The sequence below is a fragment of the Dendrobium catenatum genome, unplaced genomic scaffold (genome assembly GCF_001605985.2).
Source record: "Dendrobium catenatum unplaced genomic scaffold, ASM160598v2 fragScaff_scaffold_601, whole genome shotgun sequence".
Taxonomy (NCBI): domain Eukaryota; kingdom Viridiplantae; phylum Streptophyta; class Magnoliopsida; order Asparagales; family Orchidaceae; genus Dendrobium; species Dendrobium catenatum.
Window position 1 is genome coordinate 134554 of NW_021319063.1, and position 20274 is coordinate 154827.

At 36.5% G+C, this 20274-nt stretch overlaps 1 protein-coding gene across 1 annotated transcript in view; it reads right to left on the reverse strand.

Moving 5' to 3' along the window:
- Nucleotides 1-6806: 6806 nt before the first annotated feature.
- Nucleotides 6807-20274, reverse strand: part of LOC110116328 (inactive poly [ADP-ribose] polymerase RCD1) — a 32822-nt gene continuing 19354 nt past the window's right edge. Inside the window, exon 7 of the mRNA XM_020849872.2 lies at nt 6807-7141. Within this exon, the coding sequence (XP_020705531.1) occupies nt 7076-7141 (66 nt within the window). The 3' untranslated portion in view covers nt 6807-7075. The remainder of the gene's footprint in view (nt 7142-20274) is intronic.

Sequence of the window (20274 nt, forward strand, 5' to 3'; positions counted from 1 at the left end):
AGTAAATGCTCCTCGCCTACCCATGCTACTCTTAGCCTTCCAACCATCAATCACCATCCGACCATCTATTAACCCTATTTGGCACATGATACGCAAATCATCTTGATCTTATGGCTAGGAGCTTATCTTGGGTTCAAAGCTTTCGCATGTAATGTGCATATGAGTTTACCTTAATTGAATCAAAAGTAAAAAAAAAACAAAAACTTTCACATGATTTTCCACTAGCAATGACACATGTCACATGATCTTCGTTGTATATTTGCCTCTGAAAGATGAGATTATATACTCTCTACATACCAAGGAGAGGTAGTCTGATCTCCCAATGCAACTAATACATGCAAGCCATGAAGCTCCCTCCAAGTCATCATCATATTTATGCCACCTCAATGGATTTACTATGTGTATACACCTCTCTTAGGCTTCGTTTGGGACGACTTTTTCACTGGTTCTTAAGTGAAAAAGTCATCCCAAACAAATCTTTATTCATTTAGTGCGGATCTTGGCTCATTTAACTAAACTCATCTCGTAATAAAGAGACTCTTGAGAGTTGAAAGAGCTTATAATCACTTATTCTTATTCCCCCTATTATAATAAAGCCCCCATCTTTCTTCCATATTTGAAATAAGTGAAAAAGGCCAAATCACTTAAAATATTATATGCTCTCTTTTCATTTCTCCTAAATTTATTCTTCTTTACTCTTAACTTTTTCTTTGTAGAACAAAACAGTACATCAATAGTTTAATCGAGCGTCTTGATGAGACAAAGATGCACTCATCCTTGATTCTTATGGCTAAGATTGAGCGCTCATATATCAATCTGATCGACACATCGACTATCGGTGAGTTAAGAAAATTGTCCCAAACGAAACTTTGATCCTTCCTTTCACCCTATTTTTTTTCTTTCACACGACAACAAAGAATGCAATTTTTCCTTTATCCCTCATAGAGGCCATATGGAAGGTAGAAGAACCTTCCTTTCTGCAGTTGCAGCACTTAAATAACAGCATCACCATAATGTTACAGTAAAAGTTGAAAAAAAGAAGCCACTGAACAGAATCTAATTCCTTGAATTCATAGAAGAAAAACCAAATCAGAAGAATCCTTATGTAATCTATTGGGCAAGACAATTTTTACAAAGGAGAATCTGCCCATTTGCATATTCCATAAAGAACAGAACAAAAGAACTCAAGTGGTGCTTCCAAGTGTATTTCAAGAGCTAGCTAACAAGAGAAAAAGCTGGGATGTGAACATTATTGTAATTTTGTTATTTTCTGCAATTTTTATAAGGAAAAAGGCTCTGTCTTTTGTTATAATGGGCATGCTGGAAGTGTCCAGATTGGATCATAGCTTAAATTAGATTTAATTTAGTGGATGATGTCAATGGGATGATTTTACTGGAACTGATGCTATTTAAGCCCAATTAGGATTTGCAGGGCTTGAAGAAAAAAGATAGAGGGCCGTATATATAATGAGGCCCATAATAGACCAATTTGACCCGTTTACCTACCCGGGTCGGGTTATGATCGACCCGATTGAACCCGGGTCAATTCCGAGTTCGACCTGAACCCGACCCGTGAACCGAAATTGACACCCTTACTTAAAAGTCTATTTTGTCTCATTGGATATACGTATTTTAATTTATGTAAGCAGGGTTTGACCTTTTTTATTCATTTTTTTATGACATCTATTAGAGTTATATCTAAATATTTAACATTTGAGATTAGCATTTGTGATATGCATAGCAATCACTTGCAGGTGATATTTAATGATAAAGAATTCTATCTTATTTTGAGCTTCAATCATTTGCTTCTCCCCTTCCTATCTACTTCAGCAATGCATTTAAGGGGCTACATCTCTATTGTTCATGAGCATCATTGGTTAATTTAATATTATATTTTTTATGATTATATATATAATAACGGGTTGGAGATGTCAAATCATGTTGGTATACGCTCATAGATGTACAACTATGATGATTTTATTCTCTTTTATGATATTATTCAGTATTATATATTACAACTCAATTTTCTCAGATATCTCTAAGCTATACAAAACTTATACATCATAAACTAGGTATTAACTATAATAATTTCTTCATGGAAAAACCTTGCTAGATTTTTATGATCATAGCTCTTAAAATTATCAATTTTAAAAATATATTTCAAGACCCTATGAAGCCTATATTGCCTTATTCTTCTCATTAAAGTTTTTTCGTTAATACAATATGACAATATTTTCATTTTATATTATGATATCTATCAAAGTCATATGTAATCTAAATATTTAATTTTTTAAAATGTCATGTAATCAAGGCCGTATCAAGTCTTATATGTGTACTGATCACAAGATTATATAAGAGGACTCGACTAATTTTTATGGAGGACCATCATCGTTAAAAAAAGGAGAGAAATTATTTAGACCTCATATTATTTTGATGAGTACAAATATTATAATCATAGTTGCAGGATAATCATTTGACTTTAAGTTTATGAGTTAACTTCTCTTATTAAAAAAAAGAAAGAGATGTTAATTAAGATTTGTCCCAAGTAGAAGGCCTTTTAATTAATATTCTACATTTGTTTTTAAGCTCATGATGTAAGCACAACTAAGGCTTCGTTTGGGACGACTTTTTTATTGCTTTCTAAAACGGAGTTTTAATACAAATTTTTTTATTTTTGTACTAAAACTCTGTTTTAGAAAGCAATAAAAAAGCCGTCCCAAACTAAGCCTAAATTTGCTTGGTCACATAAGTTGGATAAATAACTTCTCTATTTATCCCACGTGACAACTTCTCATATAGAGAAACAACAATTTTGGGAATATCCTTCTTTTTATAACAATATACCTCTATAATATCTCCAAATTATTTGAAGGACCAACTATTTACTAATCGTACAGTCATTGGATGATTACCACATAATGCATGACTCACATGGACTATATCCTCAGTTATTGTCTAAACTTATCGTTTCTGGCCTACACGCCACTCTCCACACCCACATTGATACTCCAACTATAAATGCCTACTATTTGGCCTCCAAGAGAGAGACTATTTGACTTTTAGCATATTTGTTAAGAATAAACTTTGTATTTTTGTAACATGAGTGGAATTCAGAGGAGGGATGGATATACGGGCCAATATGTTCTTCTTTATTGATTATAGTGAAAATGCACACCCCCTTTTAATAGTGCACGCAAGTCGATAATTCTAAACCACTTAAATTATTTGATTGTAGTCTCTTATATTATCACTTTTTGTCACCTTTTCTTTAACTTTCTGACATGTCGGACTCTACTCGTCGATAAGAAGAAAATCAACTTCTATGCTCACCCCTCCCCCTCTTCCACTTTAGTGAAGAACAGGCAAGAACTTATTCTACCTCATTCATTAATTCAAGCAAATTTTTTGCTGCAAAAGATATGGAACCTCTGCCTTAACTTGGTGAATTAGACAGCTTGATTTGAATCACCTAGAGGTCATTGGACACAAATTAGTTCACTAGATATATATATCTCTCAAGTTTCAAAGGCTCTAAAATGTACTCCACTCTTCAACTCATATTGAACACATTGAACCACTCAACAAATCGAAATCAGCCCTAATTTGTGCATCAAATATAAGGCACATGAAAAATTGAAAATTGTTTTAATATAGTAAATTGCTCAAATAACTAGGTAGATTTACCAAACTACCCTTCAAAAAATTATTAAAAAAATACGTTCAAACATTTTAAAATTATCTAAAAAATGTGAGGTAGATTTCCCATAGTTTATCGGAAGTTACTATACCTTTGTCTAAGTATAATGGAGTAATAGCGCAAAATTAAATTAAATTTAATCTGATTAAAAATATATAAGCCATTACGTACATAAACCTTTAAAAAATAGAAAAAAACTAAAGTATGCCTCCATAGATCGATGGAGGATTCAATATCGTTATTTTACTATATTGAGTTCATAGAATGATAAAATTACCAAACTACCATTAAAAATAAATTAAATTTAATCTGATTAAAAATATATAAGCCATTACGTGCATAAACCTTTAAAAAATAGAAAAAACTAAAGTATGCCTCCATAGATCGATGGAGGGTTCAATATCGTTATTTTACTATATTGACTCCATAGAATGATAAAATTACCAAACTACCATTAAAAAGCATAAATTCATTAAATCTATTGAAATATTTAAAAATAATAAAATTGAGGTTAACCTCCTTTTCAAGTTCATAGAGCGTAAATTATCTCCATTTTGCTATAATAGAATACACCATGATAAATTACCAAAGTTCTCCAATACTAAAAGGTCCAAAAATATTTAATAAATTTTAATATATATATATATGAAAAATTTACATACATACCATTTTATAACATTCTATTTACATATCTAACACTCAAAACTTTAATATTACATGCATATCACCCTATATTATTTTAATATCAAATATACCACTCATATATTTCATTTATACTACTCCTGATAAAAAACTGAACTATGGGTGATATGTATGTAATATTAAAATTTTATGTGTTAAATATGTAAATAGGATAGTATTAAGTGTTATGTATGTAAATCTCCCTATAGAGAGAGAGAGAGAGAGGGTCCACCTTTGTGAGCAACATAAAGAATGTGAGAATTCTAATATGATATCTTAACAACTAGGTCAAATCACATAGTTTCCCAAATTAAATATTCTATTAATATTTAAAAAAAAAAGTAAATGTAAAACATTGGGCTCCTTCAATATATATACCTAAGTCAGATGTAATCAATTTTGGACTACATGAAACTTTTAAAATTACGTGGCAACATTACCCAATTTTTGAAAAGCATGCATAATTAAGTTTACTCAATTTATATCCCATAGAGCAATAAGAGGAAAGCATCCCTCACCTTAAGAAAAACAAAAAAAACAAACATAATCACAATTCAATTAAGGTGCTTTCGAAGGCCTCATAAACTAGGCATTATGGTTCACTAATTTGCACAAAGTTCCTCAAGAATCAGTCTTCGTTTGGGACGATTTTATTACTGCTTCTTAAAATATTTTTTTAGTATAAAAATTATTTTAAAAAATAATAAGAAAGCCGTCACAAACAAAACCTTATGTCCTTCACTATGGACTTATGCATGCATTCTTAGGGATGCCCTAAATATTTCTGTTGGCCTTCATTTCACTGAATTGTGAACCCCAGCTTTCCAATATTGGAAATCATTCTCTTTTCTGAAATGCGCCATCATTGAAAGTAGATACTCACTTTACTCATGTACTTAACTTACATCATCAAGTAAGTCGAACTGAAACTCAGAACTTGAGCTAACCAAGGGATCCCATTTAAGTTGACTAATCTATACACAATAAACCCTATGACATGAAGATGTGAACCTCAAGCACCAAGGATTAGCCCTCAAACATCAGAGATTATTACATGCGGAGTCCAGACGCATCTGAAGGCCAATCCGGACGCGCCACATCACCCAATGCATTGTTTATTGGGTGACATGGCGCATCCGGATTAGCCTCTGGAGGCATCCGAACATCGCACGTAATAATTTTTCCTCAAACACTAGGCCAAATATTTGATATGATCTATAACCACAAGTGTCTTATAACACTGATCCATATCTCACTTATATGCTTTTTAAGGTTAAACTTAGTTCACCCATGGATAGTTAGAATGACCATTCCATGCCCTTCAGAAAGGGATAATCATGTAGTCTTGTACTGATGCCTCTAATTACACTCAACCATGCTTCATACCTCAAAGAAAGTCTTAACATGAAAGCAACCACCTCATTGTAAGAGGACAAATATCATTTTGTATACCTTATTATGTTAAAAATCAAAGAGGAGATAACTTATGGTTACTAATTAAACTCCTAGAAGATATGACCTCCTAATCCATTGTTGTTGGTAAATTAAACCCCTTAGATCTACTTGATGTGATGGAATCATGAGATCTTTTACTCTTGTTGAATGTTCATTTTCATCCATTCCTCAAAATAATTCTAAAATCTTAACCAACATTTAAGAAGTTAATATCCTTAATGGAGTGTTCAAAAGCATTATGGGGAAAAAAACTAGTTAGCACAATCTGACTATTAAACTCAATCATGCAAAATATCCCTTCCTAAAACTCCCAAAAAGTGAAAAAGGATGATTTGCCTAACTCAAGAGCATTATCAGAGTCAATAAATCCTTAGCCAATAGGAAAAAAAATTAGATATGCACAGCCTCATCATTTGAATCCAAGGAAAATAGGCATTTGTGAAAAAGGTTGGTCTCCCCAAAAAAAAGAGTTGAATGATGAATATAGAGTGTAATGAGGTGAAGTGTAGAGAAAGCCATAAATTGGAGAATATTGAAGACTCTAAGATTGTCACAACCTCAAGCTTGCACGATCAAGTCCAATCCAACCAAATGCCAATTTATGTTTGATTGAAACAAAGTGCAACTAACCAATCAGACTCTCGAGTACAAAACAAGCGAAAGAATCAATAACTTGAAAGAGAAACTAAAACCCCTACTCCCCACTAGAAAGGACCCATGATTCCTTAACTCCATTCTTCTCAACATATAAAGGCTAAGGCTTTGTTTGGGATGACTTTCTTACTGTTTCTTAAAACAACTTTTTAGTTCAAAAAATAAAACTTATCAATTAGAAAGCTGCTTTAAGAAGCAGTAAGAAAGCCGCCCCAAACGAAGCCTAAAGCTTGGCACATAATCAACTATGTATATGCATGAGACGCTTATAATAAAGTCATTTTCTAACAATAAGAGAAGTGATCTCGTCCAAGTCAAATAACACAAAAATAGCGTAATCAGGGGAATAATGACACCAAAATATAGATGAGAGTATTTTAGTCAACCTTAAAACGTTACCTATCATTTACAGCTACTTTAGCAGATCATAAAAGGCAAATATCAACATAGAAGAAAACTAAGTCCAGATTATACTAATTCATTTCGACAGATCTGATCCAAGCATTCTAAACTAACAAGTCCACAAGAAAAGGTCAGCTCACATTGAAACTTCTTACTCGTAAAACCTTATATTTCAGCTCACCAAATTTAAGGCTTTGTTTGAAGCTTTTTGCACCCCGACCTTGACACCTCTTGTCTCGCCAATGGAGGCAACTGCCAAAATGAAACTAATTTGTTTAACTTATAATTCCATGAAAGTAATAGCAAGAAGAAGCATAATCCATTGATGCAATTCTATAAGCTGGCTAAACTTGAACAGCCAAACTACCAAGTACATTAATTAGATCATACGCTACTTTCATGCAGACAAATGAAACAATTATAAGAATCAACATATTCTTAATCATGCCAACTAAAATATAATTAACATCATCATTAGTCTAATCCCTACCTTTTAGGCTCGGTAACATATCTTGACATCTGCTTTGGTCGCATTCAGGTTACCTAGTAGCAATAAAAGTTGATGTAATGTACTTTTAAAGCGCCATAATATTTTCTTACCTGACATTACTCTTGGAGCATTTTGACATTTAAACCCCTTTAACTAGAAAATTTGTGTTCAACTACATACCATTCTTTGTATAATATATCCAACATACTTGTTTTTGCAATTTTTACATGATCCTCCAATATATTAATTGATAAACATCAATTACAAGTTCACTAAAATTTACCATCATTATTCTCCATTAAGCAGCTTATTTTGCAAACTTACAAAGTAATCAAATTTCACTAACCAAGGAAGAGAACTCATCTATTAAGCTATGCCCTCAATGCATGGCAAACTATAAGGCGTTTAAGTTAGGCGTCTATAATGATTTTTTTTAAGCGTCTATTATGAATTAGATTGGTTAATGGATCATTGTGAGTAATTGAGTTCATAGATAATTATGGGCATTAAGGGCTCAATAGGTAGATTAAAAAATGTTATATTGTTCTATATTGCAATAAAATACCCCTTTCACAATTCATTAGGGCATCAATGAAATGAACAATCTGATATGCCAAGGGGGGGCCCTTGTGGGGCCCAAGGGAGCTATTATTCATTATATAAGGTGGAATCAAGAGAGAGTTATTTACGAAGATTTCCTAATTGTGTTTGTGTTGCTTAGGAAAGTTTTAATTATTTAGGAAGGTTTCCTAATTGTGTTTATGCAATTTAGGAATGTTTCAATTATGTTTATTATGTGCGGGGGCTATTTAAATGGGAGTTTTGTCTAGGGTTAGGATCTTTTGTTAGTTGAATTTTATTTCTAGGGTTTTCCCAAGGTTCCTAGTGGCGGCTCGGATTTGTGGAGAGTTGATCTACCTCTCGAATAGTCGATCAATTGTATCTTGTATTATTATTGAATGAGAAATAAAATATCATCCCTATCTTTTTATTCCTGCATTTTTTTTTCTTCTCATCTACAACTTGTTTTACTTCCAAGACGGATAAAATTGGTATCAAAGTGAGTTTTTGGAGAGATGGCAGCAAAGAAGGTGGATGCATTGCTAGGGCAAGGTGGAGCAAATCAAATTCGGGATAGAGGAAAAGTTCTCAACCATCAAAGGAAGGTTTTCAACCATAGAAAATCGGATGGAGAGCTCATTTGAAGGCTTGGAGGAGATGATGAGGAAGCTCATGAAGATACAATAAAAAACTCCATCGACAGTCCTTATTACTAACCCTAACCAAGATTTGATCAGAATTCCCGTGGCTGAATCTAAGGGAAATGAGATCGAACAGGTGGAGTTCGACGAGGAGAGTTTATTTTATCAAGAGACACCTCTTACGGCTCCGATACGGAGCATATCAAGGTTCCCGGATAATGGGACAACAAGGAGATATTTTTTGGTGGAGATTGTACAGTGGACGACCATTATGAGAGGTATTTCGAGAGCAAGGGGAATGGGATACCGGGGATGGAGGTGGTCGAGGCGATACATAGAGATTGGCTCATGCAAGGAAGAGGGAAGAAAGGTGAGATTCCCACCCCCGAGACACGAGGGGAACCGTTGGAGGGAGGGATAGTTGGAGGTAGATACTAGGGTGAGGAAGTTAAAGATGCTGATATTTGAAAAGGATGATGCCCATGGCTAGGTGGAGAGGTATTTCGCGGTTAATGATTTGAATAAAGAGGAGAAGCTTAAGGTCGCAGGGCTATGTATGGAGGGGAAGCCCTAGCTTGGTTCTAGGGGAGTGACGCCAGATATTCAATCCAATCTTGGGAGGAATTTAAAGATTGCTAGTTGGAACGTTTTCGAGCCACTCGGAAAGGAGATCTGCACGAGCAATCCTTTGCCTTGACTCTGGAGGGGACCATCATAGAGTATAGGGAGAGATTTGAGTTGTTGTTAGGGTAGTTGAGAGGGATTTGTAGGCAATGATGGAGAGAAATTTCATGAAGGGCCCAAAGCCCGACATACGGCCATATCTTCGGTTGTTGAGATCAAGGGGGTTGAGGGAGAGATGAAGCTAGCCAAGATAGTGGAGGATCGGAGACTAGTAGAAAAGACCAGGAGGTGCGGAGTTAGAGGAGGATCCTATAAGAGTACCTCAACTACATTGGTATCGAGGACCCAGACAGTCTCTTTTCAACGGCAGGCACTGAGGGAAAAGTGTGGGGAGTTCGCCATGAGCCAACTTTAAGCACCTCCCAGTAGCAAAGGTGCGGGACAAAAGAGCGAAGGGTTTGTGCTTCTAATGTGATAAGAAGTATGCACCTAGCCATCGGTTCAAGCATCGCACACTCCAGGTCCTTATGATCTGTAATGAGGAGACTGACAGCAAGTAGTCGGGTGGGAAAGAAGAAGAGGGAGGAGTGCAAAAGAGTGTCCCTGAACTCAATGGTGGGATTTACTCCAAATCACACCATGATAGTAAAGGGACATTAGGGAGCGGCCAATGGTGATCTTGATTGATAGCAGGGCTGCTCACAACTTCATCTCAAATTAGATCGTGGACCAGTTGGGTTTGGAGTTGGCAGATAGAAAGAGCTTTGGAGTAATGATGAGAACAGGGAAGGTGGAGCGAGTAAAGGGATTTGCAGAAGGTTGGCACTGACACTCTAGGACATACAAATAGTGGAGAATTTTCTTCCCTTCGATTTGGGGAGCACTGATGTGATCCTAGGAATGAAATGGTTACAGACGATAGGGAAAACGTAAGTGAATTGGAAATCTTTAACTATGGAGATTCATGTGGAAGGGAAGAGGGTGGTGCTGCAAATAGATGTCAACCCGTGCAGAACCACGGTTTCACTTAAAACCATGGTCAAGACAAGACAGGGAGACGGGATGGGCTACTTGGTGGAGCTGCAAAGCCTAGAGGTCATAGATTCAAAGCCAGCTAAGAACCCTGAGTGTGTACAACATCTCTTACAGCAGTTCCTAATATTTTTCAACAGCCTAGCAGGTTATCGCTACCCCGGGAGCACGAGCACACCATTACCTTGAAGGAAGGGGTTTCTCCTATCAGTGTTCGATCGTATTGTACCCCCAGATTCAGAAGGATAAGATAGAGAGGTTCATCAGAGAGATGCTGGAGGCAAGAATTATCAGACCCAGTGTGAGCCCTTTTTCCAGCCCAATTTTGCTGGTTTAAAAAAAAGGACGATAGTTGGAGGTTTTGTGTAGATTATCAGGCCTTAAACAAGGAAACTTTGCTAGACAAGTTTCTTATCCCCGTGATTAATGAATTGTTGGATGAGCTGTTTGGTGCGGTCATCTTTAACCTCGAAGGTTGACCTGAAGTTAGGGTACTACAAATCTGAATGAAGTAGGGGGATATGCACAATATAGCTTTCAGGACTCAGGAGGGTCACTACGAGTTTTTGGTAATGTCTTTCGGCCTTACCAATGCTCCAGCCATTTTTCAGTCCCATATGAACCGGGTATTTCAATCCTACCTCAAGAAATTTGTGCTGATATTTTTTACGACATCCTTATCTACAGTCTTACAGAGGCAAAGCATGTTTGTCATCTAAGGACTATATTGGAGACTTTGGGGGCACTAACTGTATGCCAATCTGAAGAAATGTTCCTTTGCACAGGCACATATGGAGTACCTATGACATATGGTAGGTAGAAAACGAGAAGCAACAGAGAAGTCCAAGATCCAGGCTATGTTAGATCGCATAGGATACTATTGGAAGTTTGTATAGAGGTATGACAAGATAGCATGGCCACTGACAGAGCAGTTGAAGGACAATTTCAATTAAGGAGAAGCAACAACACAAACCTTCGAACAATTACATAAGGCCATGACCAGCATGTCAATATTAGCAGTTTTTTTAATTCAGTAGGTCATTTGTGGTGGAGACAGATAGATCAAGATATGGAGTAGGGGCAGTACTCAAGCATGATCATCATCCCATTGCTTATTTCATCTAGGTGCTCATGACTAGGGCGAGGCTCAAGTCCGTATACGAGCGGGAGTTGATGGCGATTGTCTAAGCCATCCAAAAGTAACGACACTATTTGTTGCGGCAACACTATCATCTAGACGGATCAGAGGAGTATGAAGTTTATGTTGGAGCAGAGGATGGTGACTGAGGAGCATCAAAGGTTATCATCCAAGTTACTTTATGATTTGAGATCTAGTATCGCCTGAGATCTAGTATCGCCCAGGACTAGAGAACAAGGCCGTGAATGTACAATTGAGGAAGACAAACAAGCCACAACTAACAAATCTATCAGTACCAATGGTTCTACACATCGAAGCCCTGAGACAGAAGAGCAAACAAGATAAGGGTCTCAGAAAGATTATAGCTAAGTTGTTGCAGGACCCAGACATCATCCCGGTTACACGCTGAGGGGGCCCCAGCTACTACATAAGGGGTTATTCGTCTTACCAAGGACATTGGGATACATTCCCAAACTATTACAGGGAGTTTCATGGCAATGCAGTTGCAGGACACTTAGCAGTTTAGAAAACCTACAATCAGTAATCCGCGAAGTAATATTGGGCAGGGATGCGCCGAGATGTAAAGAATTGGGTTGCGAGATGTAATATGCGCCAGTAGCACAAGTACTTGGCCATGACACCGAGAGGATTACTATAGCCTCTAACTCTGTTAAAGAGGGGGTGTGAGAAGGAGATGATGGACTTCATCGAGGGGTTACTGCGTTTAGAAGAATTTTTTGTGATACTTGTAGTAGTGGATAGTCTGAGCAAGTATACACACTTCATCCCTCTGAAGAACTCTTACATCATGGTCTCTGACTCTCTATGGCTATTTCTTTCATACAAGAGGTGGTGTGCTTGCATAGATATTCAAAATCCAATGTGTTAGATATAGAAAAAGTGTTCCTCAGTCATTTCTAGGAGCTATTATGTTTACAGGGGACAATTCTGAAGTGGAACACGACATACCATCCCCAGACAGATGGCCAGATGCACGTGGCCAATAGAAGCGTAGATACTTATTTGTGATTTTTTGTATCTAATACACCGAAGAGTTTGACAATGTGGATTGCTTGGGCCAAGTATTGGTACAACACTTTGTACCATTCAATAGTATAAACTAGAGATCCACCTAATTTGATATATTATGGGCATAACACTACACCAGTATCCAGTGTAAGTTAATACTTAGATAAGAGATATAGGATATTAGTAGAGCTCAAGAGACATTTATTAAGGGCCTAGCATATTATAAAGAAAAAGGCTGGTGAGCATATGAGAGAAATACACTTCGAGCCAGGAGACATGATTTACTTGAAGTTGAGACCCTACTGACAGAAGACACTAACCAAGAGGTGGAATGAGAAATTATCCTCACGATACTTTAGGCCTTACAAAGTTTTGCAGTGCATTGGAGCAGTAGCCTATCGATTGGGATTACCATCTTCGTCAGCCTTGCACCCAATATTCATGTCTCACAGTTGAGGCGGGCAATAGATCACCCACCATCTTCATTACCCTCGACTTTTACAGAAAACATAGAGATCATTTTGGAACCCCTAGGAGAAGAAGGGGTGCGCCAAGGAGAAACAATAACATAAAATGTACTAATCAAGTGGAAGATTTGCTAGAATATGAAGCCATATGGGAGTCATACAAAATGATCAAGAGACAATTCGACAATGTGTGTCTTTCAGAGGAGGTGGTAGAGCGGAGTATTAATACGTGGGGAGGGGGGGCTTTTAGGGCCCAAGAGAGCTATTATTCATTATGTTAGGAGGAGGAATCAAGGGAGAGTTGTTTAGGAAGGTTTTCTGATTGTGTATATGTTGTTTAGGAAGATTTCTTAATTGTGTTTATGATGCTTAGGAATATTTCAATTGTGTTTACTACTTATGATAGACTTTTGTCTAGGGTTTGGATTTTTTTGTTTGCTGAATTTTATTTCTAGGGTTTGTCCAAGGTTTCTAACGGCGGCTAGGGTTTTTGGGAGAGCTTACCTACCTCTCGAATAGTAGATCAATTGTATCTTACATTATTATTGAAGGAGAAATAAAAAAAATCAGCCCCTATCTTTGTGTTCCTACATTTTTTCTTCTCATCTACTTATTATTTTTACTTCCTAGATGCATCACAATCCCCTTTTGATAAGATAATCGCTTCCTCCTCCTTAATCCCCTAATTTCTAGAGTTGTCAACAAGCTCAAAATCATGGCTAATTGATACGATCTTTCATATCGTAATCAATTGGTTCTCTAATTGAATCTTGTCGTCATCTCGTCAATCACTCCTTGCAAAACCATCTCGTCACCAACCACCCCATCTTCCATCATAAATCATCCACAAACCCATATACGTCCTCAGATTATTTCCACATCTCCCGCCATCGACACCTAGATGCACTTTGCACTTGCTCATCCTAACAAACTTAGATCTTCCACACTTGTAGCGATCCATCCATTTCTTCTCAAGTGACGTTCAAATCCTTCTTCCAAACATTGCCCCATGCCATATTATGAGATCAACATATGGGATTGGATCTAAAAATCAGATGCGAAGCATATGCTATAAACATGGCAAGACAACCAACAACTATGAAGCCTATCAAAAAAGATGGTACAAACACATTCCACAAGCATAAATGATAAATGGGTCCAAATATATAATAAAGAACTAGTCTAATCTTTCTTTAAAGTTTGGATAGGTAGATCGGTTATATATTATAAATTTGGTCTACCCAAGTAGTATAAATTTGGTCTAATCTTTCTTTAAATTTTCAGTTCTTACTAGTCTGGTGGAGGAAGATGTTTTGCAAACGGGTGTAAAAGCTATACATGGAGCAGAGAATATTGAAGGAAATGATGAGACACAGATTGTCAAGCCTTCTTCTAATCCAAAGGTGAATAATGAAGCATGTTTTCCTAAAGTATGTGAAGGTAATGAGAATGAAGTTTTCAGTGAAGTTTCAAACATCAATATTAAGCTTGCCAAGGAGCTTAGAAGACTTGGACCTGTTAAGCTGCTACCGAGAGGAAGCCAGGAAGGAAATTAGAAAATGACTTGAAGGAAAAAAAGGGAAGCTCTTCCCTTTTTGTCCCATAAATGGCTTCAATTATGTTTTGGAATTGTAGAGGAGCCAAGAAAAAAGAGGCTTCTCTATATTTGAGGGAGATAGTGAAAGAGAATAATGTTTTTTTTGTTGGGCTTTTAGAAACAAAAGTCTCAAACTTCAGCAATAATGATATTTCCAGCCTCATTGGGAATGATTGGGAGTTTGTTCAAGTACCTGATGTTGGTTTATCTGGAGGGATTTTGATATTATGGAAGTTTAAGCAAGCTTCATTTAACTGCTTATTTGCTTCTAATCAAGTTAACATTGGTGATCTAGAAGTCATGAAGATGGGAAAGTGGAGAATAGTCACGGTGTATGGTGGTAGAGAAGTGGTTCATAGAAGAATTTTATGGGATAATCTGGAGGAGTTTTGCTCTAACAGTAATCCTGTAATTGTTGGGGGTGATTTTAATTGCATTTTGGCTAATAAAGATAAAAGAGGAGGAAGACCATTTCGGTTCTCTCTAAGGAGCTAGAGAAATGAGCTCATTCTTAGCAAGGTGTGACCTTCATGAAGTAAATATTGTTGGACCAAGATTCACTTGGTGCAATAATAAGATTGGAAATGCTAGAATCCTGAAGAGGTTGGATAGATGCTATGTGAATCCGGTTGTTTTGCAGTCCAATCGGATATTGGTGAGACATTTGACAAGGGTTGCTTCAGACCATTGTACTATCATATTGAATTTTTTGGATGCTAATTTTGCAGCTGACAAAATAATAAGATTTGAGGAAGTTTGAGCTTCTTATCCGGCTTCTATTGGAGTAGTTAAAGCAGCTTGGTCCAAGAAGAGTAATGGAGATTATGCTCATGTGTTGAATCTTAAGTTTCGAAGATCTATGAAGGCTCTGTTTTATTGGAGTAGAGCTAAATTCAAACAGTTTGAACAGCAAAAAGTTTCCCTTAAGTCCAAAATTCTGGAGTTACAGTCCAAGGAGGGGGAGATTGGATGGCTGACAGAAGAAGATATCTTTATTCTTGAAATTTGAATTCAGTATTGGCAAGAATGAATACCTGGTGAAAGCAAAGAGCAAAGATAAGGTGGATGAAGGGAATTGACACTAATACTAGCTTTTTTCACTCGTTTGCATCAGCAAGGAAGAACTCCAACTGTATTTATAAAATTATAAATGAAGATGGATTAGTCATTGAGGATCAGAAGCTCATTTCTGAAGTTTTTCTGAAATTTTTCAGCAAAAAATGGAATAGAAGAGAGGGTTATCTTGAAGGTTGGCCTTGTCCCAGTAGAATGATTGATGAGGAGGATAGAAGAAGTTTAAACAGAGATCTTTCTATGGTAGAACTGGAAAATGTTGTATTTCAGACTAATGAAAGCATTGCTCCTGGAAATGGAGTAACCTATTCCATCATGAAGTCTTATTGGAATATAATCAAGAATGACTGTTGGTGTGCAGTTAATCAATTCTTTAAATTGAGAAGAATGAATGTTGAATGGAAATAAACTCTTTTGGTTCTCATTCCAAAAGTGGTGGTTCCTTCTTTACCAAGCCATTATAGACCTATCAGTTTATGTAGGTCTATTTATAAGGTGGTTGCTAGAATTTTATTGAATAGAATGAAAAACATGATTCATAAAGTAGTTTCGGTGGAACAAGCTGCTTTTATCAATGGAAGAGCAATGGGAGATCATATTCTACTGGCTCAGGAGATTTTTCAAAAATTCAAAACTTCTAAATGTTTAAAAGGCTTGGTTTCTTTTAAAGTTGATTTGGAACAAGTCTATGATAGCATGAGTTGGAATACTCTTAAAGCAGATTTGGAACAAGTGTTTTAAAATACTTTGGTTTCCCGGAAATTTTCTCTAGCTGGATCATGGAATGTGTAGAATTTCCTAAATTTTCTTTGCTTATTAATGGTAGTTTATCTAGCTGGATTCATGCGGAAAGTGGATTTAGACAAGGGTGTCCTCTTTCACCCTATCTATTCATTTTATGTGCTCAGCTATTTACTAACCAGTTCAATCTTAAGACAGCTACGGGTATCCAGATTGGAAGGAATTTGCCAAAAATATCACACCTTTTATATGCATATGACATCATTATCTTCTCTCATGTTAGTGTTAAAGAAGTTAGAGAAATCAAAGAATCAATTTCAGATTTTTGTTGCTGGACAGGGCAGAAAGTTAATGCTGGAAAATCTGTTATGTTATTTGGCAAACATGTTAAAAGAGGAAAAGAAAAGCTGTTGAAAAAATCATGGGCTTTAAAGTGGTCAAAGAATTCTTGTATTTGGGAGTTAAATTGGCATTGAGAAGGTTAAAAGCTGCAGATTTTTATTTCATTGTGGAGAAAGCCTTGAAGCTTACAGCGGTGTGGGGCAGCAAACATCTTTCCTTGGCTGGTAAAATATTGTTGATCAAAACAACTTTACTCTCTATCTCAAATTTTTATTGCACTTTTTCATTAGTTCCTAAAAGCATTTTAAAAGATGTAGAAAAGCTTTGCCGTCAGTTTATCTGGAACAAACAAGATGGGAAGTTTGGTTTGCATTATGTCAGCCGGAACAATTTGTGCAAATCATTGGACCAGGAGGAAGAGGTATTCGATCTTGTGTGGAAAATGTGGATGCTTTAAGAGCTAAGTTAGCTTGGAGAGTTTTTCAGGATGAGGAGTCTTTGCTGTTTCAAATGCTAAACCAAAAGTATGGAAATTGGCGAGATGACTATGTTTCTGCAGCGGTAAATTCATCTACATGCAAAATTTAATCCAGTGAAAAAAAGGCGTTAAAATCTGTAGTGAAGTGGGAAGTTACAAATGGTTGCTCTATCAACATCTTGGATGACATTTGGATCCTTGATAAAAAATTAAGCTCATGGCCAACATTTGTTTCAGTCCAAATTATGGAGGATGAAAAGGTGGATTGCTTAATAGCAAATGGTAAATGGAATAATATGAAACTAAAGCAGTTTTTTGGGGAGGAACTTAGTAAAATAATTATGAAGATGGAATTCATATGAATCGAGATAATGACAGACTACAGTTAATCCATCAGCATTCGGGTTTTTCAATTTCTTCACTGATTTACAGAAATTCAGTGGTGCAGGAGCATAACTGTAAGTTCTGGGACTGTTTTAAAAAAGCAATATTGAGCTCAAGGGTTGAAGTCTTTTGGTGGAGGCTGTTCAACAAGGCTTTACCAACTTATGAATTCTTGTATCAGAGAAAACTCCAGGATAATTTCTGCTGTCCAAGAGGTTGTGGAAATATTGAAGATGTTGATCATATCTCGGTATCCTGTATTAAATTCAAGAATGTTATTCAAAACTTGAATAAATATGGATTTCAATTCGGTTTTTTTTATTCATTTCAATCATGTTGGAGGTGGATGGAAGAAAATCATAGCAGAGAAAGTTTCATGGCAAATGTTTATTGCAATGCAGTATATTTAACTTGGAATTCCAGAAACAAATTAATTCATGGGGAGATCGAAGATTGTTCACTGCTCCTAGCTTCTAATGTTGTAAGTATGGCCTCCATTTCTTTTATGGCTGATGGAAAATTGGGTCACTGGGGTACGAACCGGTCGTCTAGACTGTTTAATAATTGGTACCCTCCTCCTCCCAATTGGATAAAAATTAATGTTGATGCTTCCTTATTAAAAAATTACAAAGCCGGCATTGGTGGTGTTGTCAGGGACAGTAAAGAAAGATTCATTTTGGCATATGGCCATTCTTGTATACATTGGGATATTGCTTCTCTTGAGCTTTTTTCAGTTCAGTTTATAAGGGAAATCAAGAAGGATTGGTTGCAAGATTATCAAGGAGTTATTATTGAAGGAGATAACTACAATGTTATCAAATTTTTGCAAGGCTTGGAAGGGAAGTGGAAAGATGATATTTTACTGTTAAAAGATCATAAGTTTATTTTTTTTAATTGGGTGAATAGAGAATGTAATAAGCTAGCTAATTTATGTGGTAGCTATGCCATTTGCAATAATTTTTGTTGGGAGGATTTAACCTCTAATAAGATTCCTTCCTTATTCTTTAATATGTTAAAGGAGGAATCTAGCGTTTCTAGTAGTTTGTAATTAGTTTGCTTTGGTTAATAAAAATTTAGCCTTCTGCTTCTTCAAAAAAAAAAAAAAATACTATAAATACCTCTCCTATTATAATGAAAGACTTATGGAATGAATAATTTCTTATTTATCTCTTTCTAGTTTTTCTTCTTTTTCCTCTTCTTTTCTTAGAGTCTACACCTACTTGAAATGTGTCAAAGCTTCTTGGATCACCAAGAAGTATAATAAATGGTGCTCTTGTTGCACTCGCCTCACATTCCCTCTCCTCTTCTTGCCGATAAACGTCCCTCCTTCCCATTTGTCCGTCCGCCGTCCTCTGCTAGCTTTCCCAGCCACAATCTCCAGTCAATCAAGAAGCTCCAACCTTCCAAACGCAGCTTCTAGGCGCACTTCATCAGCAATATTGGACATAGCTCTTTAGTTCTACTCTTGAAAGTGCATATTGCATCAATTAAAGATAAAGAAAGAGTACAAGTGATGTGAAATACAAATGATGTGAAAACCACTAGGAGTTACTTCAAGAAATTAGAGAGAGAAAAGATTAAAGTTTTGCTCCTTTAAATTTAACGCTAGCACATAAAAGTGAGTTATGAATTTGAAAATTTTAACTTTATTAGGTCCAAAGAAATGCAATTGAAATTAACCAAGACAATTCTTTCAAAGTTCCAAGAGATTTAAATGCAAAGTACAATTAACAAAAGTCCAACATTTAACAATGAGAATTTCACCACGATGACCGTCTCACTCACTTATTAGTAGGCTTTTAGCGGAGAAAGAAGAGCCAAATAATGAGAGATATTACCACTACAAAGATGGCACCGAAGAACTTTGTTGGTGGAGAGGTAGCCAGTGGGGATGGATGTAGTGGGTGGCTTACGAGGCTCCAATCGTAGATTGAGAACCGTCGGTCGATGATGCTCACAAGAATCGGGATGACTCGATCCAAGTATTCTTCAACTGTGGCGTCGTCTTCAAATCCTACATCAAAGCACGGAGATTTTAAGATGTTGATGCTTCCGTCGGCGTTGAACACAAGACCCCATTCAAACTCGGGAGCCGCCATTCAACATTGAAGAGAATCAGCGAGAGAGGTGTCGTCTTCTCCTCTTCTTGCTGTAATTTCCCAAGAGAGGGAGTGAGGAGGTGGTCGGCCAAAACAGAGGAGGGGGCAGGTGGATGGGATGAGGAAAATTGGGTTAGGAGAGGGGAAGATGAGAGTTACACAAATCTGAAATTAATTTCAGAATTTCAGTAAATTAGAGGGAAGCAAATTTGAAATTGATTTCAAATTATCAATAGAATTAAGGGGCAATTAATGGGCATTAATGTGGCCCATTAAAGAGGAGGCCGGCGGCTCAAGAGAGAGAGAGGGAGAGGGCGATTTCAAAAATCTGAAATTTAATTCAGGTTTTGAACGAAATTAGGGGAGGATTAATTTGAAATTGATTTCAAATTAATGGGGTAATCAATGCCTTAATTGGTGGCATGAATGAGGGCCCATCCATGGTGGCTGGCGGCTTCAAGAGGGAGGGATTTGGTGTGGGAGCAAGTAATTAGTTTCCAAATTGGCACATGAGGTTTAGGAAAGGTTAAAATGAAATCCGTTTGAATTTGAATTTCATCATACTTCGAATGTTAAAAAAAATTTCCTAATTAGGAAATTCCGAAATTGGAAAGTTTGTGAAATTCAAATTTTGAATTTTCAAAATTGGAATACGTGGGGAATGGGGATGAGCCCGGCGGTTGAAAGT